This window comes from Suillus paluster (genome assembly GCF_016628075.1).
Source record: "Suillus paluster strain FC165 chromosome Unknown EDB91scaffold_21, whole genome shotgun sequence".
Classification (NCBI taxonomy): domain Eukaryota; kingdom Fungi; phylum Basidiomycota; class Agaricomycetes; order Boletales; family Suillaceae; genus Suillus; species Suillus paluster.
In genome coordinates, this window is record NW_024537581.1 from 60,589 (window position 1) to 86,690 (window position 26,102).

Sequence of the window (26,102 nt, forward strand, 5' to 3'; positions counted from 1 at the left end):
CTGTCTATTCTATCCAATGGAACCGCTGCTATAGCTATACGCTAGGGAGGGTAACAATTAACACGTTCTTGGGCTCTAATTTCGGCCCAATACCGTGTAAAGTATATCTGCAAATTTGAGGAAATTTGAGAGAGATGAAAAAAAAAGATTCCTAAGACATGAATCTAAGCAACAAATTTATCTCTGACACTTTGCTGTTTGTGCTTATGTAAGTTCTAGTAGATGCAGAGTGGCTCTGACATGGCCGTGCGCGTGAGAGCCCGTACATTTCCTACTAGATTCCCATGACACATTGTACATGCGATCGATCAGTGCTAGGCAACAAACTTTATGCTGGAGTGTCTTTAAACGTCTTTCCAAAAAATCGGTTCAAGACTACTTACTCTTGCTGGTATGTGGAAGTGATCGATCATAATAACATGCGAGATAAACGATAAACGCCGATAGCCGCAACCGAATATACCGCACTACCTGGCACTACCGTTTGCCTTACTACGGTCCACTCTTTCGGCCCCTTCGGCGGACAACCGCTACTAAAATCTAAAATTTCGAAGATCCAGGTTTCAAACTTTCAAATTTGAGTTTGTTTGAGTTGTACGATGATTAGGCTAGATTGATATTGGCCAGCGATACTCAGGGTGCTTTACGTTGATGGCGGTACATTTAGTACGTCGTTTGATACTTTAAGCTAAGTGGTAATGGGTGACTTGCGGTAAGAATTTACAAGAACAAGCTTGTCTGTGACTCGACATCGGCTAATTTACGGACAGAATCTGTAAACCGCAAGAACTCGAAGATCATGATGGACACCAATTGATCCGGTCGACAATTCCGTGAGCGCTAAAAAGTGTAAAATATTTACCCGAATCAGACATTTAGTGCATTTACAGAAATCTATGTAGGGGTAGCTACCCCTCCACAGATTGGCAGGTTTACAGACGAGCGAGTGCGAGAGCAACCGGTTTGACGGGCGTTGGCAAATCCAGCGCAGCTATTCGGCTAAGGTATGAGGATCAGTCCAAAACCTTACAGGAAGTCACCTAATATATCCCGTAACGAAAAAGGTTGCCATAATCTCATACAGTTCTCTGATCGATACCTCCACTCCGCTAACAGTTCTCCCATATCGATCATGATACAGTTACCTGACCTGCGCATTTTTGACAACACTCAGCTCATCCTCGGTGCTGCAGCTTGTCTTGGGGTAGCAGGAGTGATCACTCAGGCTTGCTACTTTTCTAATTCAGGAAGTGGTCTTCCTCTTCCACCTTCCCCTCCTACGTGGAGACTTCGGGGGCACTTCATACCCCCTCTCAAGTAAAGTTCCATATCTCACTCATTGTTTTCAATGTTAATTGTGTCCGCCGCTGCTAAGTCCATTTCTCACTGTAACAGCATGGATCGACGAGCACGGTCCTCTGATCACCATTCGCTCTGGAACTGAGAAAATCGTCGTTATTGGCCGTCATAACGTCAGTCCCTCCAAATCGAGTCATATATAGGCTCAAAATGGTGCCGCAGGCTGCGGTAGATATCATGGAGAAGCAGGGCGGTTCGGTAGCTGATCGTCCTCGCTTCGTTGCTGCTGGAGAAATGCTCAGTGGTGGGCTATCTAACCTTCTTACACCCGCTGGGATGAGGTTGCGTCGTATGCGTAGGTTCGTTTTTTGCCCGCGATACTGCACGAATACCCCCAAACTTACTCTACAATGTGATGCAGAGCACTTCATGCGCATCTCCAACCTAAAGCAGCTTCCGAATATCAGTCCCTCCAGATATCACACGCAAAGAACACCATCCTCAACATTCTTGAGGATCCATCCAACTTCCAGAACCACATATCAACGTGAGCGCTGTCCTAAATTCAGGTTAGCACAGGACATCACTTACAGGTATTTTGAAGTTACGCTGCAACGGTCATTACGAAAATTGCGTATGGGAAGACTACTCCCACGTCTGCGGCTGGTCCCGAAGTCAAACAACTTCGCGAGCACTTGCGAATATTTCGTGGGGCCTTACGCCCCGGTGCTTACCTGGCGGATTCGATCCCGTGGCTGAAATACCTTCCTTGGTATGGCCAAGAGTTGAAACGGGTGTTTAAGGAGAGTGGTCAGCTCTACGCCGGTCAGCTGAACCGCGTGAAACAGCAAATGGTACGCATGACCTGGCCCATCTTCACTTGATGTCTGAATTTTTCTGCAGCAGAGCAATGTGGACATTGGTCCTTCGTTTGTCAAGCATATGCTAGAAACTGTTGAACTCCACGGCTTAACAGAAGTAGAGATGGCTTTTATTGCTGGCGGCCTTTTTGCAGCTGGAACTGATACGGTGAGGTGTCTTGCGCTGTTATTTCTGAAAATATGTAATTGAAGCCAGGCGTCAGACTACTTTGGCAATATGCACGGTGCTCATGGCAGCCGCATGTTTTCCCGAGGAGCAAGCTAAAATCCAGGCCGAGATTGATGCCGTCGTAGGAAGCCACCGAGGTAGCTTGATACCTGTTCCAGGTGTATCGATTCAATGATGTCTTTACAACAGCGCCGAACTTTGCTGACGAACAGTCCCTTCCCCGACTACAGGCCTTCATCTCTGAGGCTTTGAGATGGAGACCGCTGCTTCCCGCTGGTGGGTACCTTCATTGTCGCTTTTTACCTAAAGTTTGCAACGTTTACATGGCAGGAGTGGCTCACCGAACGACCAAGGAGGTGATTTGGGCAAGTATTTTTCGAACTACTTATTGTGCGAATGATGACCGGGCATTAGGGCAACTATTGCATTCCAGCTAAGACTACAGTGGTCGGCAATCATTGGTAAGCGCCGTCCTTCAAGATACGAAGGACTAATGGTTATTATGTCAGGTCCATCTCTCGAGACCCAGACGTCTTCCCTGAGCCTGATGCATTCAAGCCTGAGCGCTGGATCAACGACCAAGGTCGCGTTAGGGACGATCTCAAATTTTTCGTCTTCGGATTTGGCCGGCGGTAAGCCTTCGTCTTTTAGGATTTTGTTTTTCACTGTCTTTGTTTCAAGAGTATGCCCCGGTCAAGACGTTGCGACCAGGTAAAGGCTAAGCACATTAAACACTTGATCGTCGGAGTTCATTTCCACTGTTACAGATCGGTGTTCATAAACGCGGTCCTTATTCTTTGGGCCTTCCAGCTGAATCTGAATCCTACGAAGCCGCTGGATGATATGGGGTTCATGAGGGGAGATTCTCAGCCGGGCGCCATTCAGTTCAAGACGAGGATTCCAGAGACAGAGCTCAGGCGCATGATGCAGAATTATCCTGAGGGGGAGCCTTGAAGCCTAGAGATATACTATTAGTAACAGTCAGAGTGGAGGCGACTGTAGACATGATTCTAACACGATTCAATTTTTCGAAATCGCGTGAAAGTCGCCATCAACTCTGAACACCCTGCAATTGAAAATCTGATTCACAATGCGATTATCGTAAAAACGGTCGTGAATGCTTATCTTAAAGTACATTGCGTGCAGTATACTGTGATTTATTCAACTTTTGGATATTTTTCTCCCTTGATGCTCGCCGGTTAATAGTGTTTTTCCCTTGTGGGGCATGATGAGTATGGAGAGGGAGCTGGTTGCTTGCTCGCAGACAAGACAAGTATATAAATCAACAGGTATTTAGATTCCAAAATTCGATTCAACGCTTCAGCCGATTCTGAGCGTCCAAGATCGGTTTCTGAATCACGCTCTGAATCGCCTCAAAATCGCCCACTCTGACCGTCACCATTCCTGCAGGTCCCGCAGTATCATAACACGAGTTTGAGTTGTGTATGATGGTTCACGATGTATGTGAGAAGCTGTATCCACCACCATTCGTGATACGGCACCGCAAGATGCGCAGTAGAAAACTCTGGTCTAGAGGAGCGCTTGCTACTTACCTTCTTCGGCATTTTACAAAGACACCCGGCGTAAGCAGACAGGAATGAAGGGAGAAAAGGCAGTGAATTTGGGCCCCCCACCATCAAGCCTGATACTCAAGCTATATGCGAAAGGTTTAATTTGCTAACCATCGTGGTCACAAGCTGAGAAGGTGAGCCGTATACGCCTTGCTGCAGCGTGACGCTGTCGTTTCCGAAATCAGCTCCTAGTCTGAGACTCCCCAAGTCCTCTGACCTTGAAAAACGGGAGAAAGCTTCCTTCTTTTTCGCCCTTTCAATACCACTCACTGACCCAGGAGTAGGTACCCTCAGTGGCGGGGCATGGGTGGGGGTTGACGTCGGGCACCCGCGGGTTTGCCCGTGCTCAATCCACGATCCAACCATTTTTTTTGCCTCAAAAGTCGTGCACTGGACATATGTATTATGGTGTTCTATTGTAAATGACAGGAAAAACCCCTGTCCGGAGCCACTTACCAAAGGACGGAGGTGTCGCACATTCTCTTGACGCGCATCTTGTTGAAACGTAGACAAGAAGCCAAGACGTAGCTAGGAAGGTATTGGATTATGAACGTAGTGAAGATGTAGAAAATCGTATATGCTACTTATTGCCCACGAGGCCGTAGATTGCGCAAAGACACAAACCATCTTCACCGTGCTTCCGTCGGGTAAGGTTTTTCTCAGTGTACGGAAAACGCTCTGTCAGACAGAGTGGACGTCGCTAGAAAACAGATGGGACACATGGTGTCACACTATTGCTGCTCTTCTTCCCATACACTAGGATCACGGGGAAGTAACAGAGAAGTACCTACAGCGAGAAATGACATTGCCATCAAGCAGTAGTACACCAACCACGTATCATGACCTTCCTGCATCGAATAAGAGAAGACTGAGGCTGCAGAAGCTGGGCCAATGATCCTTGCTCCTGCGACAGCCATCTGGGCAATTCCATTGGTTGCGCCAAGCGAGGCACGATTGGGAGCAGCGGCTCTAATAAACAAAGCCAAGGAAGCTATGAAATCTTCTTAGTTAGTAGAACGCAGAATGTGCTGGCTTGACATACGATAACACATGACCAAGCTAGTCATCAGCACAAGTTGAACGCTAACACACAACCACACCGCTAAACCTAGGCCATGGACTCGAGCCAGTCCATTGATCACTGGGAATAAGAGGACAATAGGTATTCCTGAGCTAACACCCGTGACATGAATGGCTCCTGCGCCAAAGCGATCATGTAAGCGAGCGTAGAAAAGTATCTGGAATGTGCCATGGACGACAGCTGATGCCGCAAGTATAGCACCGATACGGGGAGGGTCAAGTGAAAGACCACCGAGTTCAATGGGCGTCGCATAGAAAACAGGTAGGATCGAGGAAAATGCCAGATGAAAGAGGGTCATGGTGGCATAACTCGCTGTGACAGTCGAAACTTTCGGGGTTAGCAAGGCGCGTAGTGGAAGCGGTTTTGGGGGTTTGTCTTCAGAGTTTGCTGGCCCAGAACCGACCAGAGCCTTGGTCGATGGCGCGGAAGGCTTTGTATACAACTGTCGAACGAAAGCTTCTTTGATCAGCTCCCAAAGTCGTGCCCTGGTAGCAACACTCTCAGTACCACCCTTAGTATAGTCCAGATATAAGTTTTTGACATCACGCTCACCTCCTTGAGACGTAGATACGTGACTATCCAAGCTACTAATGAAAATATTGCTGGAACAGAGCATGGCAAGAGGTACGGGTAGGTTTTCAGGAATTCTGATCGCCCAAAGATTTCAGGGAATCTGTCTGCTGGTCGGAAGAGAAAACCCCCAACGAGTGGTCTAGGATATTGTCAATCCCAATTCCAGAGCAAGCAGACATGTTGCATAATACCTACCCAACTATGAATCCAATCGTCCACGGAAGTGGCATATAACCGTATGCTTTTGGCATATTGGTTGCGTCAGTGATGTCCATCACCATGCTCTTGATGACGCCACTGCTCCCATTCAATGCTCCGCAGATAGCACGACTGGTCAAGAATATCAGTAATTGACAGCCTGTCAATTGTTTAATGTTTAATACGCGAACCTGACGACCAGACCGAGATAGGTTTTGGACAGCCCAAACGAGAACATCGAAACCGAAATTGCGAATAGAGCTATCAGTATTACAGGCCTCCGCCCGATGTGATCAGACAGTTGACTCCAATGGAAAATAGTCAATGCCTGAGCTGCCCAGTACGATGATTGCTCGGGATGATATCAGGAAGGAATGAGGGGCAGAAACGATGAAGACATGCTCACCAGGATGCCGACGAAGTGTCCAACCTGGGATTCGTCTCCGTGGGTCACTCCGATGTCTCTGATGAGCTTAACAAGGTTCCAGCTGTAGCTTCAAGTCCAAGCAGAAATGTACTCACTTGGGGAATGAACGGCGCAAGAGTATGAGAAGCAAAAGGATCTGAGAGTTGCAAAAACATTATGATCCAGAATTGATCCCAGGGCAAAGGTGTCCTAGCCACCGGCTGCTCTCGTTGTTGCAAAAGAGGCGTCTCCTCGTCATCCTGACGCAAACTGGCAATCATGGGGGACTGTGTTACGAGAGACAGATGAAGAGATACTACGTCGTTAAACCTGCCAATTTATGACTCATTTTATTTAGCCGCGAAATAATTGGCAGTCCACAAGAGTCTGCTGTTGCTGAACAATGCTGATGCTGGGAAATGCCTCACGGATGGACGTAAAGAATAACCATAGCCAATTAGAGCAAGCCAACAGCGAAAAAAATTATCACTGACATGTACCGTCACTGACAGCTCTAGATCTCATTGATCATGAAGACATGCCAGTGACACTGACGCATATAGTAAGTATGTGCGTGCGTTCGTTTGTTTCGCTTGAACGTTGAAAGCTATTGCATCCTGCTTGTGTTCTAGGTTTTCGTCTACTATTTTCTGTGAGTTACATTGCTCGTGTGACTGGGCTTAGTGCCGCCGAGCAGCACATGCATTCCGCGAATGTTTTCCGTATGCCCCACGGCTGTTTCCGAGGCTTGGTCAACCGCAGAGGGACTCGATATACTGCCGCCGATCAGATGGTCACATCAGAAAGATATTAGCACCAACTCATTCATTCCATGGACTATGTACGTCGTGCCTGCCAGCATTCTTCTGCTTAGCCAGTGATGTGGATCACAGCTCGGGGGACCGCGGGTCAAGAATCATCGATGCAAGGTGTGTGGACGAGGTCTACTCATCATGATTGCCTAACGTACTATTAGTTAGCGCATGTATCCATGTGAATCGTGTCGTGATATGCTTTGGGCACTGCAGTGTGTATACAATTTCAAAAGTAATGGATGCCGCTGGTAAGTTCTAATCATACCCTTCTAGCTTTCCTCAGGCTGTGGTGATCGAATGTCATTAGTCGTGCCGCACGCGGAAATATCATTGCCCGTGTATAAAACCTGCCGTTTCATCTGCGTTCCAATCTGCGCGCTCTCTCTCTATGGAGGACACATCAGTAAAAATCAAGCAGCACCTTCAGAATTATCCAGTTCTGGCTAAAACTTGGCTGGACTATGTTCCTTCCAACATACGTCCTTACTTTTACCTTATACGAGCTCACAAGCCCGCTGGAACACTTTTACTATTCTATCCATGCGGTGATTATTATACATTTTTGCGACGAAGGTCTTTTGGAGATTGACTTGAATAACCTAGCATGGTCGGTCACCATGGCCTGCTACGCGCTCAGGGTGCCGATCGCGACGGCGTGGGCTTATGTCGGATTTTTTCTTGTAGCATCCTCAGTGTTCCGTTCCGCTGGATGTGTGATCAACGACATGTGGGACAAAGACATCGACGCTGCTACTTGTGAGTTTTGTTCAGTAAATCGGCGACTGCTTGTAACGCCGTAGCCCCTCACTTGAAGCACGAACGCGCACGCGACCCTTGGCCGCAGGTGATCTCACGAGGTTCCAGGCGTTCATCTTCCTTATTCCACAGTTGGCCCTTGGCATCTGGCTGTTCATGCAGTTGAATAACTATAGGTCTGTCATCTCACATCCTTCATTAGCTCTGTGTCTGTATTGTTTCTCACACCTCTTCAGCACAGTTCTTGGACTCTCTTCCCTGGGCGGGGTCGTGTTGTATCCTGCTATGAAGCGGGTGACTGACTGGCCACAAGCTGTCCTTGGTAAGTTGCTATCAACATCCTTGATTGCGGTTCTTCATGCTACCAAATAGCCCTGTGCTTCAATTGGGGAGCACTCTTGGGAGCATCTGCTGTTGCTGGAGCAGTTGACTGGCATGTATACGTCCCTCTATACATCGGCGGTGCATGCTGGACAATCGAGTACGACACTGCTTACGCCCGTCAAGTAAATAAATCGTCTTTCATTTCGCTCCCGCCGGCTGAACCAAAAATAACTAGGACAGGGATGAAGACATACAAAACGGCCTCCACTCGACCACAATCGTTTTTGGAGACCGGCTCCGACCTGTTCTTGTGGTATTTTCCCTCGTCGCTTGTTCTTTGGTGGCGTACGCCGGGATCCTCAACGGACATGGCTTCCCATTTTTCATCGGCGTGGCCCTTGGGGCCCTTCACCTTGTCCGACTCCTCGCCTCGATTGACTTCGACGATAAGGAGAGTTGCAATGCTAGTCTCCTCAACAACGTTTGGTTTGGCTTCTTGGTTTGGGCGGGGGCTATGGCCGACTACATTATGAAGATGCAGTTAGAGACGGTGTAAGGAAGGCTATGATATGCCTTTGTCACCACGATCTTAATTATCACAACGAATGTATTTAATGGAGGAAGGTCTTTGTTGGACACAGTTGAACTGGTTGTCCCTAGAATGATACCGGTATGTGCGCCCCACAAATTCCATGGTGCCTGTGCATATACAGCTCCAAGTTTTTATCGCAGGATGTACATTTGTGCCTTCTAATTATTCATGAGTGAAAGATCATCGACCTTGATGTCGACATTTTTTTTTGTATTCTTGTTTATTGTCCGTTGGGGCGATCTCCAATACCTGCTGTATGTGCCGTAGCTGCGTTCGTAATGTAGTCAGGTTGTATGATCAGAAGTATTGGTCCAAGCCACAGGCGCGAGAACGGAAAACCCAACGTGACCATATATCATCAACCGTAGCTTCAATAACTTATTTTGCGGAGGATCATGACGGTGCCACCAAGCAAGATCGGAGTCGGGGACTTGGTACGTAACTTAGCACCGTTACGATAATGATAGAGGCTTTCATCTATATTGTTGTGGTACGGGGCTATTTATTGAGGTCTAAGTCCGACTGAATTCGCAGAGGACAATCAATTTAGCGGTACCGATATGAATACATCCTCACGCAGAATAGTGTATGCCAGTTGGTTTCTTCCATTGATGCTGTCCAATATTTCATCAATTACGAGCTCGTAGCACCGTGTCATGGTTCCGATCTATCTGCGCAAAAATCACGACGTGGTGCACGATGAAAAGACACATCTGTGCTCCAGAGCCGTCTAAACATCGAGCATTGAAAACGAACGTGAATTCCAGATTGTCAACACCAAGTAATACACGAAATGAATGAAGACCGTCCAACATATCAAACACCCACCACGCTGCGCACTTGCCCTGCAAGTAAACTATCCTTCCAAGATTCCCATCTCCCTCCACTTCTCCCAAAGCATGCCAGCACCGACGGGTGAATTAGTAGCGCCCTTGACATCTTTGATATCCAACAATTCATATTCTCGACCGAATGCGAGAAAATGAGCGAATAGGGAGTTGAAATGGGGTTCTGAGCGGAGGTGAAGGATTTGAGGGTAATGCGCGTGGTAGATGTGTGCAAATACGCGAAGGAGCTGACGGTAGACGTGTTTGACGGTCGAGGGGAATGATTGCGGGAAGTCATGTCCTGTGTACGAAATATCACGATGCGTGATCAGGTGAAGCAAGGAGGTCCTTACCAGACTTTGTCGGGAAAACGTTTTCGTCGTCGAGAAGGTTTTGAATCCATGTCATAACATAGTCGATGTATGTGGGCGCGGCGAGATGGACGCTCTTGCGATCTTGGTTGATCCATGTGTAGTTGAGACTGCAGTGCGTCTTGTCAGATAGACGCGTTTGAAATAGGGAGATACTTACTTTTGACCAGCAGACATAGTCGGACATGACTGCTGCGTGCAGCACTCTGATATAACGCCATAAAATTCGTTCAAGTTGGTATAAAAGTCAAATACTAATGCGCTATTTGAGATGCATCGCTAAAACGAAACGGATAGGCGTACCATTGACGGCTACCCACTCCATTATGTCGACATACTTTGGAAGAACGACGATGGTTTTAAAATTGCCTTTGACGAGAGCTGCTTCGACGAATGGGCTACACAAGTAAAGAGGTTTTGGGGGCCCAGAGGTGACTGGAGATGAAGGGACGGGTGGGGGTGGCATGGGGTCAGCCTGGAACGTTGAAGAGGTTGGTGTAGGCGAACGCTTTGGTCCGCGCGGTGCTCGCGACATGGAACGACTAAGATGATATGGTTAGTTAGTTAATCCTTGTACGACCATGAACGTACCCGATAGAATTGAAGAAGGACATGATAATGTATGAGAAAGAAGGATCAGGACGTTGTAAGTAGGCTACGCGGTTGTTGTCGAGCAGACGATCATAGTCCAAAATAGGAAGGTCAGTTTCGTTAGTGGCGTGGGAGTCAGAGGTAGACCTCAAGGCTCATTGTGCGCAATTTACTCATTGATTCTGACATTCAAGTCACTACATTCACTGAAATTCAGTGGCTCTAGCTCTCGTCTTCTCCCTATCATATGGTGGGCACAAGGCGAAAAAGCAAGGCAGCAGCTGCCGCTGCCGTTCAGCACGACCACGACGGGGCATCTACCCAAGGCACAGACGAGTTTCATCCACCACCACTATTCAGCGTCCCAATACCTACCGACATTGATGTCGAGGCCCTTTCAAGCTTGATACGGATACAAGATGTCTCATTTGCTACGCCAACCCCGGATACGATAGTATCTGTCTACAGATTGCTACTCGAAAAAGTCGCAGAAACTAATACCACTCAACGGGACCTCGAGGACGCGAGAGCCGAGGTAGATCGTAGAGAAGTCGAATTAGACCAGGCTTATCAAGACGGGGAGAACAAGGCCAATGCCCTTGAAATTTCGCTTGAAAATGTTCAGAGCCAGCTTGCAGCCGCGAGGCACGAAAAGGAGCAATTGGGTATGTGAAGTATTACCGTCATTTCATTTCAAAGCTTATTTTTCCTGCAGCTGCATCGAAGAGTAGTCTAGAAGCACAGATTTCAAATCTTAGCACGTCGCAATCTACCTCGTCGACCGAACTCGATCAATTGAAACACCGCGTCGAGGACTCTGAACGCGAAAAACGTGACCTCATTGGTGTGGTAAATAGATTGAAGGAGGATGCAACTCAGCGCGACGGTACGTTCTTTGCATTCTTTCATGAGTTTCAATTGACTCTTTGTAGATGAGGTGCAAAGCTTACGCAACAGCCTCCGACAAGCACGTCAAGAACACCAAATGCAGGAAACTCAAGTCCGCGAGCTTCGCTCATCAGAAACATCCAACAAGGCATGTATCCTCTACCACTGACTAGCTCTCTACCTAACGCACCTTTAGTTCAAGATCGACTCCCTGACGCAGCAATTCCAACTCGCACAATCCGAAGTCGAGCGTGCTACCGCCGAGTTATCCTTCAAAATCGAAGAACACGCCAAATACCGACGCACGAAACATGCTGAGTTCGCGACTCTGCAGGGCGCACACGACGCACTCACTCAACAACACTCAGCATCGGAGAGTGCATTCAAGGCACTCCAGAGCGCGCACTCATCACAGGCTCATCAACTCACGCAGTCTCTTGCACGCGTGCAGGATCTGACTGGACAGCTCGCAGAACAGGAAGCAGCGTTCACCAGTGAAGCATCCGGACTGCGACGACTCGTAAACATCATGGAAGAGCGTGAGAAACAAGCGAAGGAGATCGTTGAAGGCATTGAACGCGAGTGGGCAGGTGTTGGAGAACGTGCGGAACGACGCGAGGCAGCTCTGCAAGCCGAAGTCGAGAAGGAGAAACGGGCTCGAGAAGAGGCGGAGCGCAGGGTGGACCAACTTGAGACAGTCGTAGAGCGCATGAACCGTGGCGAGTTGCCTGTCGCCACCCGCGGAACGCCCGTTCCAGGAACTCCAGCCACGCCCGCCCGTAACCTTGCGCAAGAGTCCAGAATGGAGGGTATCCTCGGTCTGAGCCCGACGGTCGCAATGGTCAGCAGGGCGCAGAAGACTGGCAAGACGTTCACCGAGGTTTACGCCGACTACGTACGCTTGCAAGACGAACTAGCGAAGAAGTCATCCGAGTATGACCACATGGACAGAACTCTGTCTGCAGTGTTAGCTCAGATTGAAGAACGGGTACGTTGCATTCCTACCTTGTCAAAGGGTAGTCTGATTCATTTGCCCAGGCCCCCATTCTGTCGCAACAACGGGAAGAGTATGACCGCCTGCAATCTGAGGCTGCACAACTTGCCTCGCAACTCTCAACAGCGCTTGCCGAACGTGAAGCTAACGCAAATGCATTCCAAGAAGCCTCGCAGAAGTTGAAGAAGTCCCACTCAGAGAACGAACTTTTGCAACGACAACTGGATGACCTTGGTCGTCAAGTACAGACTCTGCTTAAGGATCTCGAGCGACGCGCAGACCCGTCTTTGCCCACGGACGCGGAGATGGAAGATATGGAGCCCCTACCAGCTGAAAATATCGACGCCGTCATCACGAATAACCTCGTACTCTTCCGCAGCATTGGTGGGTTGCAAGATCAGAACCAGAAGCTACTCAAGATCGTACGTGAACTCGGCGCAAAAATGGAGGCTGAAGAGCGGGAGTACCGTGAAGCTCTTGAGCAAGAGCAGAGTGAAGCTGTGAGAGAGGCACACGAGGCAATTCAGGATCTGGCCACACAACTTGAGAGACAGAAGAAGAGCAGCGACATGACTATCCAGGCGTACATGAAGGAGCGAGATGCGTTGAAGGCCATGCTTGCGCGGGCTGAGCGTTCAGGACCGCATGCGGGCCTTAACGGCGATGTTAACGGCGTTGCTGGGCCAATCCAAAATGATCTAGCTGCGGAACTTGAAGATGTGCAATCTCAGTTTGAGGCTTACAAGGCCGAGATGGGCATGGACTCTGTGAAGCTTCGAGAGGAGTTACAGCAAGCGCATCGCGAACTCGGGCAGGTCAATGTTACGCTTGCCAAGGCGAATGCAAAGATCGAATATCTCACTGGTAAGCGCTTTCATCGTTTAATTCTGCTTTTGGTAGCTAAGCTTTTCGAAGACCGCCACCGTATGAGCCAAGACGAAACTGCCTTACATACCCGCGATCTCGACAGCTTGACGAAGCGTAATCAGCAGCTCTACGACCAATACATTCGGATTGATATTGAATGCAACCGAGCCCAGCAGGAGCTATCGTTAGCTAACAGCCGCGTCGAGCAGTTGCGCAATGAGAATGCTAACCTGCGTGCAGAGAAGAAAATATGGGAGGTATGGCTTTTTTGTGTTCATGCGGAACGCGACGCTAACTTGGTCATTTCAAGTCTGTCCAAGTCCGCCTAACGCAGGAGAACAAGACCCTTTCCGTGGAACGTTCTCACTTGTCTGACCTTATGGCTAATGTGCAGAGGATGCACGGCGACCTTGAACGATCGGGAGAAAATGACCGCCGGCGTTTGGAGAGCCAAATCCAGATGATGGAGGGCCAGACGTGCGTACCTGAATGTTTTTCCTGATGTTGCGGAAGACTCATTGGATCGCCTTAGGCAAGACATGAAAGTTCAACTCTCGCAAGAGCGTGACGCAGTCCGCCACGTCACGCTTCAGAAGGATATCGACCTAAAGGACCTACAAACCCGCTTGGACAAGACGGTACGCATCAGTTTCATGGTGTAAAATGCGCAAGTTCTTACACTCTGCAGACCGAACAGCTATCTCAAGCTCGGGAGTCTCTCGTCGGTGCAGAAACCAGCAAAGTTCACCTCCAAGAACGCGTCGACCAGCTTACACGCCAGCTACAAGGTAACGAGGAGAAACTCGCCGTGTACGAACGTCGACCATCAGTCGTCAATGGCGCCGTTGCTGCTACTGAGCAAGACCTCCCTCGTGAGCAGCAACTCGAGCAAGAAGTCGCAGAATTGCGGTTAGTGTTGAAGGATTATTTTGTGGCATGATGCTGAATGCATTGATTTTAGGTCTGCGTTGAAGGTTGCTCAAGTCGATCTCGCAGCTGCCCGTAGTCACATGCAGCAATTCCAAGAGATCTCTCAAGCCAACGAAGTTGCTCTGTCCGCGCTGAATGCTACGCACGATCAATACAAGACTGAGACTGAGGCGCAGATTTCGAAGAATGAGGTAGGCTAATTCAACTTATATATATATATATCAGCTGGCTATGGTTCTCACGTCACTCTTTACAGCTGGAGTACAAGTCGCTTCAAGATAAACTACGCGGCATTGAAGATGACTTGCGACAGTCTGCTGGCAAGTTCTCTGAACTTCAACGCACGTTCGAGTCGGAGCGGCAGGTTTGGACCAGTGATAAGAAGACCTTGGAGGATACCATCATCGACCTTAGCACCTCTGAGAAGACCTCTGAGAGTGACCGCACTACTCGCGAGAATGAAGTCCGCCAACAGGAGGAAAGAGCACTTGTAAGTCATTATTATTTTGTTGATATCCGTATTCTTAGTCTTTTCAGGCCGCAGAAGATAGATACTCGCGCGAAGTCATCGTTCATGCGGAGTCGATCAAGACCATCGAGACCCTCAAACAGCAACTCACCGTCGCTCAGGCTACCTCTAGGGAGAACCTGGCAGAAGCTGCGAATGCTCAAGCTAAGCTGGCAGCGTCTGAGGGCAGCTGGAAACAGCAGAAAGAGGCGTTGGACAAGGAAATTACCGATCTCAATGCACGGTAGGTTTTTGACTTGATCCCGGTCAATTCTTCAGTCTGAACGAAATGCAGCTGCAAGGATCTGGCAGCACAGAATGCTCTTCTGCATCAACATCTCGAGACTGTCAGCACGCAAGCCACCCGCATTCGTCAGGCTGCGGACTCATCTACTACCGAGGCTACCGGTGACGCAGATGTTGGTGGCGATGTGGATACGAAGGTGTCGGAGCTCAGATCTGTGGTGGCTTACCTGCGCAAGGAGAAGGAGATTGTTGATCTCCAGCTCGAGCTCAGTAAACAGGAGAACGTTCGCTTGAAAGCTCAAATCGAGCACCTGACTCAGAATTTACAAGAAACCAGAGCGACTCTTGCTGAGGTAGGTCTTTTCATATGTGATACTTCTGATCATGAATGACGTTGTATCAGGAGCGAGAACGGGCGATGGAAGCGGCGACTTCAGATGCCCAGCACGCTGAGATGTTGGAGAGGATCAATCAGTTCAATATTCTTCGAGAAAGCAACGCCACCCTCCGCACTGACTGCGAGACTTATGCTAAACGTTCTCGCGAGCTCGATGTTAAATTACAGGCGTTGTCTGCAGAGCTTGAACCCGCAAAGGAACAGGCTCGTGTTGCACAAGCAGAGCTCCGAGCTCGAGATGCACAGATCACGCGTCTTGAGGGTGAGAGCCGCCGTTGGCAAGAACGCAACGCGCAGTTGCTGAGCAAAGTAAGTGTTTAGAACCATTCGTTTTTCTTCGACCTGACATGGTTTGACAGTATGACCGTACTGATCCTGCTGAGATTCAAACCTTGAAAGACGAAATCGAAACTCTGAAGACTCAGAAAGCTGATGCAGAGAAACTGGCTGCAGAGCGTGAAGAGCAAACAAATAGTATCCAAGCCCGGGTATGCACATCTTTTATTTCCAGATGATACCGCTTTCTGACCAGTCTAAAGCTCACACTTCTCGAGACCAACTTCAGACGTCACAAGGATAACAACACGAAGAGTGTAGACAGCTTCAAGAATAGGCTTGGGTTCCTGAACACCCAAAATTCTCAGCTCAATGATACCATCAAACAGCTCGGGGGCGAAATCAAGACCCTGACAGCCGAACGGGACGCATTGCGCACCGCCTCGGCACCTGATGCGTCGCAGCAGTTGAACTCCCAGTTGGAGACACTACGGCAAGAGAAGGCATTTTTGGAGCAAGCGCTGGCAAACGAAAAAGCTGCGAAGGTCCAGGCACTTGCCGAAGGTTCATCAGATCAAGCCGTGCTCATCGTATGCTCCTGTCGTCAGTCAGTGTTCCGTTGCTTACCCTATCCACCCAGGCTTCCCTCAAGGAGGAACGAGACAGACTTTTTGCAGAAAAGGAGGCTTTGAGCAAAGCTTCCGCAGCTGCACCTGGTCTACCTTCTGATACTGCAAGCCCGTGGGAGTCGGAGAAGCTTGAACTCGTAAAGGCGCGAGATGAGGCGTTGACGCGTGCAAATGTTGGTTACTTCATCCGACTGTGTTGCTACTCTGACAGCTTGTTGTGTTTTCTCAGGCGGCAGAAGAGTTGGCGAAAAAGGCATCCGAAGACACCAGGAATCTCCGTCAATCCAACGATAAATTCCAGGCTAGGATTCAGACAATGCTCCAAGCCAGGGAAAGGGTGAACTCGGAGCAAGCTGCTGTCGTCTCCGCTGCTGTTGAGAAGGCGAAGAGTGAAATAGCTGCAGGCAGTACTTCTGCAACCACCGAGGAACTCTCGAAAAAGCATGCTCAAGAACTCGAGGCTCTGCGAGCTCAGCTGACTGCCCAGCACGAGACGGCCCTCAAGGCAGCAGTCCACGCTGCCAAAGCGGAGTCTGCTACTTCTTCTTCCGACGAGTCAACGAAAGCTGCTATCGCTGCTGCCATCGCTGCTCATGACGCAGAGCTCCAAGTTCGACATCGCGCGGAATTGGATGCGGCGACCGAGGGAGGTAGATTAGAACAATCGACGAAGCTTAAGATCAAAGATAGTCAGCTTATTCGCTCTCAAGCCAGGCTCAAGGACCTGGAAGCGCAAGTGTTGGAGTGGCGAAAGATTGGTTTGATACCCGAGGCTCCGCCACCGCAAACACCCACAGCGTCGACCTCCAAGGCACCACCCGCCCCAGCTACTGTTGCAGCCTCTACTTCACAACCAGCTACCGCCCCCACTCAATCAGCAACTGCACCAAGTGCAACGCCTGTGAGGCCTGTCGCCTCAGCCCCAGCAGGTCAACCTGCAGCTGCTAGTGGAGAAAAACTGCCCACCAGCGGTGCGGTGTCACTTGGCGTCCCCAGAGGTGGCCGAGGCAGAGTTGCACCGCGCGGCGCTGGGAGAGGTATCACTATCCGAGGTGCAGCTCCTGGTCGGGGTGGCGCTCCACCCCCAACTGCAGCTACCTCCAGTACTACCTCCAGCACTGCAGGGGTGTCTATCATCGGCGCAGCTAGCAAGCGGAGTCGAGAAGAAGATCTAGCTGCCCCTGATTCTCTGGCGAAGCGGATAAAGCCTGCAGCGGAGACCATCACCGCTCCAAAACCCCCTGTTATTCTCCGTCGCCAGCCTCCACCATAGCTTGACTCGCAGTAGTGTAGTACGGACTTGCATTCCATCATGACTTATGTATCAATATCCCACTTGTCGATTCACAATTATACTGCATCCTACTCGTACTTATGTTCTTGTGAGTAAGCCAGGCGCATCATACCCAACGCCCTTTGAATCAACAGAACTACTTTGAACAATCAAGATACTCGTCAGTTGCCTCCACCAGTTTTCCCCATCTCCCTCCGTTCCAGCTCTTAACTTCGTCCCACTCCTGCTTCTCAAAGCAATACTGCATCCACTTGAAGCGTCCCGCAACCGCGAAGTCAGCAAAACACGGTGTATCGCCCAATATAAATTGACCGCTACTCTTCGTATACCACCCGTCCACGGTATTGCATGCAGCCACCAATACATTCCACTGTTCCTCTCTCTTTTCAGGTAATGCAAACTGCTCCCATGGAACGCCGAACCGCTCCACCCGAGTGCGAATATAAAACTCCCTGCAATCGGGATTAAGCTTCTGAGCGCCTTTCACAGTGGCCATCATGATGGTGCCCCTTGTTGCGTTGAGGAATGCGGTGTCAAATACATGGACCAGCGCGGCCGTGCCATAAGGCAGAACTTTCGGTGTATCGGGGTATTGCTCGTCAAGGTACTGTGCGATCGCAAAGGAGTCTGAAATGAATCTGTTCGTATTGGGGTCCATAATCACAGGGAGCGTGTGCACGGGCGTTGGGGTTCCCTTCATTGCCCGCAAGGCGGTAGGTGCAAGAGAATTCTGCTCGTAAAGGGACTTGATCTTCGAGAACTCGAGCCAGACGGTCTCGAAGGGCAGACTCTTGAAGGTGAGACAATATCTATGACATGACAATTTAATGATCAAGAGGAACTTCCGAGGCATGTAGTAACATGCCTTGTTTTCATCGTATTTGGAGACCATGGTTGACCTTGCACGACACTAGGAATGTCATAGAAGATGATGGGTTTGAGCCCGGGCGTCGACATTGCTTTCATCACGTCTGAGTAGAGTAGTACAAGGTTGGGTTTTTATGTGCATGGCAAAGCTGTCCGAGTCATCCCATCATCACCCCCAATACTTAACTGCGGACCTAGTCTTGAAATAGCCTCGAATGTTACCGAGCGCAACGGATGTGGGGTTGATAGACGCCACGATGATCAAGGGACAGACCGCTGGGCAGTTGGTTTTCTAAGATAGCCGAGGCACGAGGCTAGCATAGAAGTTAGTCTACGTGTGAATAAACGAAGTGGTACAGTGCCCTTTGCTTCTGCCCACCTCGCGGCCGTCTCAGTTCTCTGCTCTAGTCTCTAAGCGCTATCTAATTTGCACCCACCCGCCACTGCCTCTACAGGACATAACCAAACACATCAAGTTGTTAGAGACTTTGATGCATTTGTCCGACGCATGGTGCCCGCTCCCTTCGTGTCGCTAACACAGCTACTAGGTCAGTGTGTCCTGTTCGGGCCCACCCGCCCGACAGCTCACCTTGACGCTTAGGTTAGGGCTCATGTTTCGGGCCGGAAAAGCCCCACCGGGCTTTCGCCCAAACACCAAAAACCATCATGATGTCTGAGTGAATACAGCCACTGAGTATTGATACACATAGAACTAGACACTAGATGTGTGAAAATGATCGTTCGCAACGCAAATTAGAAGGTACCCACAACTCGCATAATGCTTCATCACCTTCACGTTCTAGCTTGATGCTCTATCATGCATATGACGATCACCGAGCCGCAAAGCGACAGTCAAGTCATACCGGGTGCCGCCTGAATTCAAAGAGTGAGATGCATATATTATGTTGAAACAGAAGAACACACGCACTGGCAGGAGGGCCGAGGCTCGCTGAAGTGTCGGACTGACTCTAGTAGTGCCAAGTGCCAGCGCCAGTGCCGGCGTCCAAGGTTGAATTTTTCCAGGTATGTCATGCAGAGGGACCAGTACTGATGATAATTGCTCGTAGTCTTCTAAGATCTTCTTTCCGCATCATCTCGTCCGACTCCCTCAGCGTTCTCACCTCGACGCGTCTGAAACGCCATCTTTCGACATCACCCGCCAGCAAACGAGTCCATTCTACAAGAACCCCAAAGCGCGGTTCTCTCACACTCGCATCCACAGCCTGCATCCACCACACCTGATCAACCAACGCTAGAACCCAAGGTCCGAGCAGGAGAAGATGATGAGGAGGAAAGCAACCCTGTCGCACATAAGTGACTTGCGTCAGGACTGAGAGGTTCATCTTCGTAAGGTATGGCATAGCTGGATAGATTCGCAAGCCGTTAGAGGTACGCTCTCTTCCCCATCGCACTTCGCGCACCAATCACGACTCAGATTCAGACTCGAGCATGGAAGGCTTGTAATTTGCCTGTAACAATTCTTAGCGCGGCAGTGTCGGCTGGATTGTTATGTGGGCTTCGCTTTTGTGCTCAAGCCTTGCATCGCTCACAGGATATTATTTTAAACGGGAACGATGTAAACTACACATACCGCTTATAATACAATCCGAGCGTTTCAGCCTCGAGCACTCAGTGAGGAAAACACAGCAACATTTCAACTACCAGTGCAGCATAACGAATCATTCATATCGACGAACACGCAAAGGTACTGCAGTACCATCCTTTCCAACAACCCGCGGCCGAGGTAAAAGTCCCCTCGCAACCTCGTCTAACAGGCCGTATGCACTATGACCCAATATCCCAGCCAGAGAAGTGTTGCAGTTCTGATCACTGGACTATGCGGACGAGAATATGGTAGCTAGCTACATAGCATACAGCAAATACGAATACAAAGGGGCTAGTGTGCTTATTCACGTAGAACATAAAATTCCAAAAATTCTCAGAGATGCATATACAACTACAATATATCTAGTATCTTGACGTCCATCAAGTCGTGAACAGAAGTCATGTCTTTGACTTGTGCAATAATATCGTGATCCGAGGCGATTCTCTTGTATTCTCCGCGGGACTGCTGCGCTAGTAAAAATGCACTAAAAGGCTGTCCAAGGCGAACCAGCAATCGCAACGCTCGCTCGCCCAGTTCTGAATCAACCGCTCCCTGTTCTCCAGAAGACTCGCTAAACGTATCGTGTATGGGAGATCCGGGCGGGGTCCAGTCGTACACGCTCTGCATATCATCTAGATAGTCAGGCAGCTCGAGGAGACAATGATCCCACGGATGAACAAGCAAGAACTGTCGAGCGGGTTTTGTCCGCGAGAATAGCTTGTCCTCCGTGGTGATCAGTAGGTCATGAAGTCCATTTGCCTTGACTTCATACGTGACACATGTCTCCTCCGGGTCTTGAGGGCGCCTCCGTCTGATGTCGGTGACAGTGAATACGATGCAAGGCAGATGCAGACGACGGTGCGCAAAACGGGGAGCAGCGAGGGACTCAAGCATGTTGTACAATTTTGAAGCCAACTGTACAGCTCCATTGTCTCGCAGCGAGGAGACTGATGCGTGCAGCTCGTCCTCAGATAGAGATGGGCATGTGTATGGCGGAGCTTCGTATGAAGTGATTTCTGCTGGAAGACAGCTATTGAACTCGGATGGTCTTCCGACCCAGTTCAGGGCAGTAATGTCGCCTGACTGAGCCACGATCTCCTGCAGGAGCCGCCCGAGTGCGTTTTGCTTCTTCTCACCATACAATACAGGTAGGTGGATGCCGAATATGCCAAACAACGAGTATGCGATGTCTTCCTGCACCGTGGTGACACGCGTCGACGCCCATTTGAGTTTCTGTCGGGCATCTTTCATTCCCGGGCGGAAGGCAACGAGGGTTCGTGCATCTATGCCCGTCGCGTCCTCCAATTCTTGCATAATCGTGGCAGATTCCTTGTGGTTGGGAGAGCGATCGTCGAGATAGAGTGTCCAATCTTTTTGGTAGAAGAGAATGACTTTAGGAGCCAGGAATTCTGGGACAGTCCATCCTCGAGTGTTCCATGCACTCTTCGCCAGTGCCCCAGGCTTGGACGAAGGCGGAACATCCGACAAGTAGACCATTGTAAGTGCTGAGCGGTGGTACCAGACGAACATGGAATTCAGTGATTTTTGGAGTTCGACGTTGTCACTTTGGTCGATGCAACACGTATCAATCCACCCCCAGCGATACCCCGCGACATGAACAGTAGTGCAGAACGACTGTAACTTCACAGCGCCACCAACTGGATCCAACTCGTCGACCGCCCTGCCCTGGACTTTTTGCAGCCGAAGCTCCGTCTCTTCCCACCTATGCGATAGCATGACACAACGGAAGTACTGTCATTACCACATTTTGAATGCGCTCCCTTCGGTGGTCTGCATGCGTCATTGTCAATGAAAGAAGCTCCTTGTATTCGATGCTCGTTTTGAAGGTATTGATCTGTGCCTCTCGATTGCACAAGCGCCGGGTGGAGGTGTGAAATAGACGAGGCGGAGCGTCGTCCAGTTGGATATGAATGGCCTTCCGAATAGCATGTTCTGCGTCGGATTGACTGACATACTGCTGGCGCAGTTCTGGCGGAAAAGTCAAGCATTTTCGAATAATATATTAGTCAGGGCTTACCTAGCATTTGTGTTTCGGGAGCATTGTCCAACTTGGAGAGCATGACTTGGCAGGCCTCGATGGCTTCGTCATAGCGTTTTGCGCCATGAAGCGCCGCGTACTTCAACTGATATCCAAGATAACTCAAAGGATTGAGTTCAATGACCTACGAATCGCGAAAATGAGCAATGAGTACGAAAAAGTAGATGTCATCGCACCTTCTGCGCATCGAGGAGCGCATCCTCCCACAGTGTTTTTTCCTAACCTCGCCTTACTGCGGTTTGCAAAGATAGTATCGGCTGTAGAATCGAGCTCGATTGCCGCTGAGTATTGTTCTATGGCACTTTCATAATTACTTTCCGCAAGGGCGGCATCTCCTTTAGCAGCATCAAGCATGCAGCATTCTTGCTTGAAAGCTAAGTGAGATGTGGATGAGAAAGCAGCCTGAATCACGCTACTGAAGACTTGCCAGTGGACCAATCATGGCAGCTGGCCTTCGTAATTTCATCACTCATATCCATCATGTAGCGGTACGATTCGTGGGCTTCTCCAAGTCTACCTGCCCAAAGGAGTGCCTCGCACCGATTCTTGTTCGCAGTTTTCCACAAGGACTTGAGGTCCCACCCGAAGAGCTAGACAAACGGTACAGTGAGGCATGAAGGACATGTTGTTGCATCATATCAACGCACCACGACAAAGTCCTCGTAAATAGAATGGATGTCCAATTTCGATGAGAAGGCGGCGGTGTTGACGGCGGCAGTGAAGTGGTCAGCAGCCTCGTCGTGACGCGCCCCATCCAAGGCATTTATACCCAGTTGGACACGTAGATATGTCTAATGCGCAAAATTCAAAATCATCAATGTCGAGCACAAACAAACCTGAATTGATACTCACTTCCACAACATGACAGGCAAGAATATCAGCACTGGGACAAACGGCAGCTAGCTCTTGGACACGGAGCAGTGCGTCCTTGTGTTCATTTGCAATAAAAAGCGCGATAGCCTGAAAACGATAATGAGGGAGGAGTATGCGAAAATAAAACTGCGATATACCTTAATTAACAGGAGAAGGTGGGTGATCTTCGAATCTCCGTTCGTGAACATGAACGCGAGGTCAAATGCTTTCATCGCGGCTTGAATCCGTTTTTTGCCACAGAGGGCAATGCCCTTAGAGATATAGCCTGTCAAAGAGGGCTGGATGCGGACGGACTATATCATCAGTTAGCCCATGTTAAGGGGGCGACGATTGAACAGTGTATCTTACAATAATCGCATCTTCAAACGCGCGGTCCCAATCGGGTTTCCGCGCCATAACAAGTGAGCGATTGGCGTAAGAAATGTAGTTGTTGGTGTCATGGTCGATCGCTCGCGTTAGCAGTGCTTCAGCGGTTTTTAAGTCCCCATTTATACATGCCTTGCGGGTTGCCGTGGTTATAGTAAAGAGCTGCATGAAGTTGCTCGAATATTGTTATAAGAGTAAAGGGTGGAAACTTACCTTAGAATCGAGCAAACCATCCTCTGGTACTGCCCACTTTGAGATCTGCTTGTCTTTACCTCCGCTGAGGACGTGCTTTCCATCAATGGAGAAGATGACGCGGCACACATAGTCGGCGTGCTTAAATATGGCGATGGTTTGTCGATCCGCGAGCCGCCAGAGGCGGACATGTTTGTCATGAGATGCGGAGGCGATGAGGGTCCCAGTTAGAGTTCACGGCAATGGCGTAGATCAAGCCAGTATGGCCTGTCCATGGATCACCGACTTGCTTCCAGGTCGACGTATCCCACTCCCGTATGGTGGGATCCTCAAAATCTCCCCCTGAGAGAAGCCGTGTGCTATCGGGCGTCCACACCAGTGAAATATTGCGTGATTTCGAATTAATCACAGCATGAGCCTCGAAGTTTGCGATACATATCCTTGTGCGTGCATTCAATATCTGTATATCCCTGGATGTAGCGATGGCAAGAAGTCCTCCAAACGGTGAATACCGAACGCAAAAGACTTCACCGCCACAGATAATTGGATCTCCTTGCAGCTGCCACGTTTGTGTGTTCCACAGCTTCATTGTTTTATCCCGTGAACCAGTCGCGAGCATCGCTCCATCTGGAGACAAGTCCATCCAGCTGATCCATTGTTCGTGGGCTTGGATGGGTCGGCGGAAGCGACATTTACCAGTCTCTCCATGCCAGGCGATGAGCTGTCCGTTCAAATCGCCGCTTACTATCAATTGGCCGTCTCTTGATACTGCCATTCCCTGTACCCAGCTGCGATGCCCCTCCATTTTCTTCAACACAATCCCGTCATTCAGGTCCCACAGGCGAAGTGTATTGTCCTTCGAGCCCGTCACCATACGCTGTCTATCGGGGAAGACTGCGACTGCGCATACAGTCATGACCTTCAAATGCTCGAACGGGTGTGGTCGTTGGGATGATGGACTGTGCTGCATTCGCCATCCCTGTGGAAATTAATGGTATCGAGTAGGACTGAGGTGGACTCGTGGTGGTGGATGCTTTGCTCCAGCCTGCAAAAGTGTTTCCAGACTTAACTAGTTGAAGCGTCGAGCTTCGCCTGGCGACGACTTTGTTTCATTGGGTAATATCATTGTATTTCGTCGTGAGCATTACTACGAGAACATTCGACAGATACGGGAAATGTTGTGTGAACTTTCAAGTTGTTGTTGTTGTATACGACATAATAAGGGATTCCTTGTTATTATTTATGTAACGTTAGACGCCTTGAGAAGGCAACGACGTTGTTCTCTCCCATCTCGCAATGTTCGACGCCTTCCTACATAATGATTCGACCCGCCGCTGATGCCAACGCTCAGCGCCAAATCTAAGAAGGTGCAGTCGTGACTTCACTGCTCAATATTCTAATAGGCATCAGTGTCGCGATCGCCCTCGGTCTCGTGGGGCTGCATGAATTTGTCCTGCTCATGTCAGAGTGCTATTTTAGCACCCCGTCTATGTAATCATGTATGTGGTATGCCGTTCCCCTTACTCGTAACCTTCTTTAGCGACAGTGGCATGCATTTACTTCTCTCTCCTCCTTCATCCTTCCAAGGCCTGTATGTGATTGGAAGCAGTCGAAGGGTCTCGTCGCTATGAAAACATTCGTCACACAGTTGGATAGTGAAGGTATTCTCGCAGATCATTCAGAACTGTCTGTTTTGCTCGGATCTAAAAATACACATTACACTCATGATTAATAGGGTCGAGCTTGAATGATTTCTCTCAACAGACCGGATGACCGACATTTTTCAGCCTTTCTGTACCAGGCTCTGAGGTTCGAATGCGAATCTTCAGCGCGCCGGAACGCTCTAGAACAAATCAGAATCTATTCATTGATTAGCACCCGATAATTCAACAAACTACTTGGAACAATCAAGATACTTGTCAATGCCATCCACCAGTTTGCCCCATCGCCCTTCGTTCCAGGTCCTCACCTCTTCCCACTCCTGCTTCTCAAAACAATACTCCATCCACTTGAAACATCCCGTAACTATGAAATCAGCAAAACACGGTGTATCGCCCAATATGAATTGACTGCTACTCTTCGTATACCACCCGTCCACGGTATTGCATGCAACCCGCAATATATCCCATTGTTCCTCTCGCTTCTCGGGCGGTGCGAACTGCTCCCATGGAATGCCGAATTACTCTGCGCGAGTGCGCATAAGATACTCCCTGCTCTCAGGATTGAGCTTCTGAACGCTTTTAACAGTGACCATCATGATGGTGCCCTTTATTGCGTCGAGGAACGCGGTGTAAAAGACGTGCACCAGCGCGGCCGTGCCATATGGCAGGACCTTCGGTGTATCGGGTGTTGCTCGTCAAGGTACTGTGCGATCGCAAGGGAGTCTGAGATAAATCTATTCGTATTGGGGTCCATGATGACAGGGAGAGTGTGCACGGGCGTTGGGGTTCCCTTGATTACCCACGAGTCGGTGGGTGTAAGAGAATTCTGCTCGTAAAAGGGCTTTATCTTTGGGCACTCGAGCCAGACGGTCTCTAAGGGCAAACCCTTGAAGGTGAGACAATATCTGTGACTTGTCAATCAAGTGATCAAGAGGAACCAGCGAGGCGGCTAACATGCCTTGTTTTCATCGTATTTGGAGACAATGGTTGCCCTT

General features: G+C 49.5%; 6 protein-coding genes across 6 annotated transcripts; 3 read left to right on the top strand and 3 right to left on the bottom strand.

The window, feature by feature from the left end:
- The first annotated feature begins 965 nt into the window (after positions 1-965).
- EDB91DRAFT_303108 (cytochrome P450) lies at positions 966-3,383 on the top strand. Its single transcript, XM_041326779.1, has 14 exons — positions 966-1,004; positions 1,065-1,317; positions 1,376-1,472; positions 1,522-1,658; positions 1,721-1,846; positions 1,904-2,153; positions 2,203-2,328; positions 2,384-2,486; positions 2,539-2,625; positions 2,680-2,714; positions 2,764-2,810; positions 2,859-2,981; positions 3,031-3,060; positions 3,117-3,383. The coding sequence occupies exons 2-14, from the start codon at positions 1,133-1,135 to the stop codon at positions 3,301-3,303; spliced, it is 1,533 nt and encodes a 510-aa protein (XP_041177887.1). The 5' UTR covers positions 966-1,004; positions 1,065-1,132; the 3' UTR covers positions 3,304-3,383.
- Positions 3,384-4,468: 1,085 nt separating this feature from the next.
- EDB91DRAFT_303254 (MFS multidrug-resistance DHA1 sub-family) lies at positions 4,469-6,675 on the bottom strand. Its single transcript, XM_041326780.1, has 7 exons — positions 6,295-6,675; positions 6,179-6,244; positions 5,964-6,124; positions 5,770-5,904; positions 5,554-5,713; positions 4,963-5,500; positions 4,469-4,911 (listed from the first exon to the last, which is right to left on the bottom strand). The coding sequence occupies exons 1-7, from the start codon at positions 6,457-6,459 to the stop codon at positions 4,652-4,654; spliced, it is 1,485 nt and encodes a 494-aa protein (XP_041177888.1). The 5' UTR covers positions 6,460-6,675; the 3' UTR covers positions 4,469-4,651.
- Positions 6,676-7,381: 706 nt separating this feature from the next.
- EDB91DRAFT_1328690 (4-hydroxybenzoate polyprenyl transferase) lies at positions 7,382-8,790 on the top strand (the record flags this gene model as incomplete). The annotated part of the gene is made up of 6 exons (XM_041325292.1): positions 7,382-7,538; positions 7,597-7,749; positions 7,808-7,925; positions 7,986-8,071; positions 8,122-8,255; positions 8,309-8,790. 6 exons carry the CDS (start codon positions 7,382-7,384, stop codon positions 8,627-8,629), a joined length of 969 nt encoding a protein of 322 aa, XP_041177889.1. The 3' UTR covers positions 8,630-8,790.
- A 294-nt stretch (positions 8,791-9,084) lies between these two features.
- EDB91DRAFT_1128262 (Mob1/phocein) lies at positions 9,085-10,529 on the bottom strand. The gene is made up of 5 exons (XM_041318523.1): positions 10,455-10,529; positions 10,167-10,405; positions 10,024-10,117; positions 9,846-9,973; positions 9,085-9,793 (listed from the first exon to the last, which is right to left on the bottom strand). The coding sequence occupies exons 1-5, from the start codon at positions 10,475-10,477 to the stop codon at positions 9,522-9,524; spliced, it is 756 nt and encodes a 251-aa protein (XP_041177890.1). The 5' UTR covers positions 10,478-10,529; the 3' UTR covers positions 9,085-9,521.
- Positions 10,530-10,640: 111 nt separating this feature from the next.
- Positions 10,641-17,541, top strand: EDB91DRAFT_303339 (uncharacterized protein). Its single transcript, XM_041326781.1, has 18 exons — positions 10,641-11,119; positions 11,170-11,340; positions 11,387-11,490; positions 11,539-12,330; positions 12,381-13,200; positions 13,252-13,460; positions 13,514-13,680; positions 13,736-13,841; positions 13,892-14,112; positions 14,165-14,324; positions 14,390-14,623; positions 14,671-14,885; positions 14,937-15,240; positions 15,291-15,593; positions 15,644-15,772; positions 15,824-16,150; positions 16,201-16,362; positions 16,419-17,541. The coding sequence occupies exons 1-18, from the start codon at positions 10,702-10,704 to the stop codon at positions 17,460-17,462; spliced, it is 5,886 nt and encodes a 1,961-aa protein (XP_041177891.1). The 5' UTR covers positions 10,641-10,701; the 3' UTR covers positions 17,463-17,541.
- A 78-nt stretch (positions 17,542-17,619) lies between these two features.
- On the bottom strand, positions 17,620-18,449 carry EDB91DRAFT_1052075 (uncharacterized protein; the record flags this gene model as incomplete). Its single annotated transcript, XM_041313653.1, has 2 exons — positions 17,620-18,324; positions 18,345-18,449. 2 exons carry the CDS (start codon positions 18,447-18,449, stop codon positions 17,620-17,622), a joined length of 810 nt encoding a protein of 269 aa, XP_041177892.1.
- Between the last annotated feature and the right edge of the window lie 7,653 nt (positions 18,450-26,102).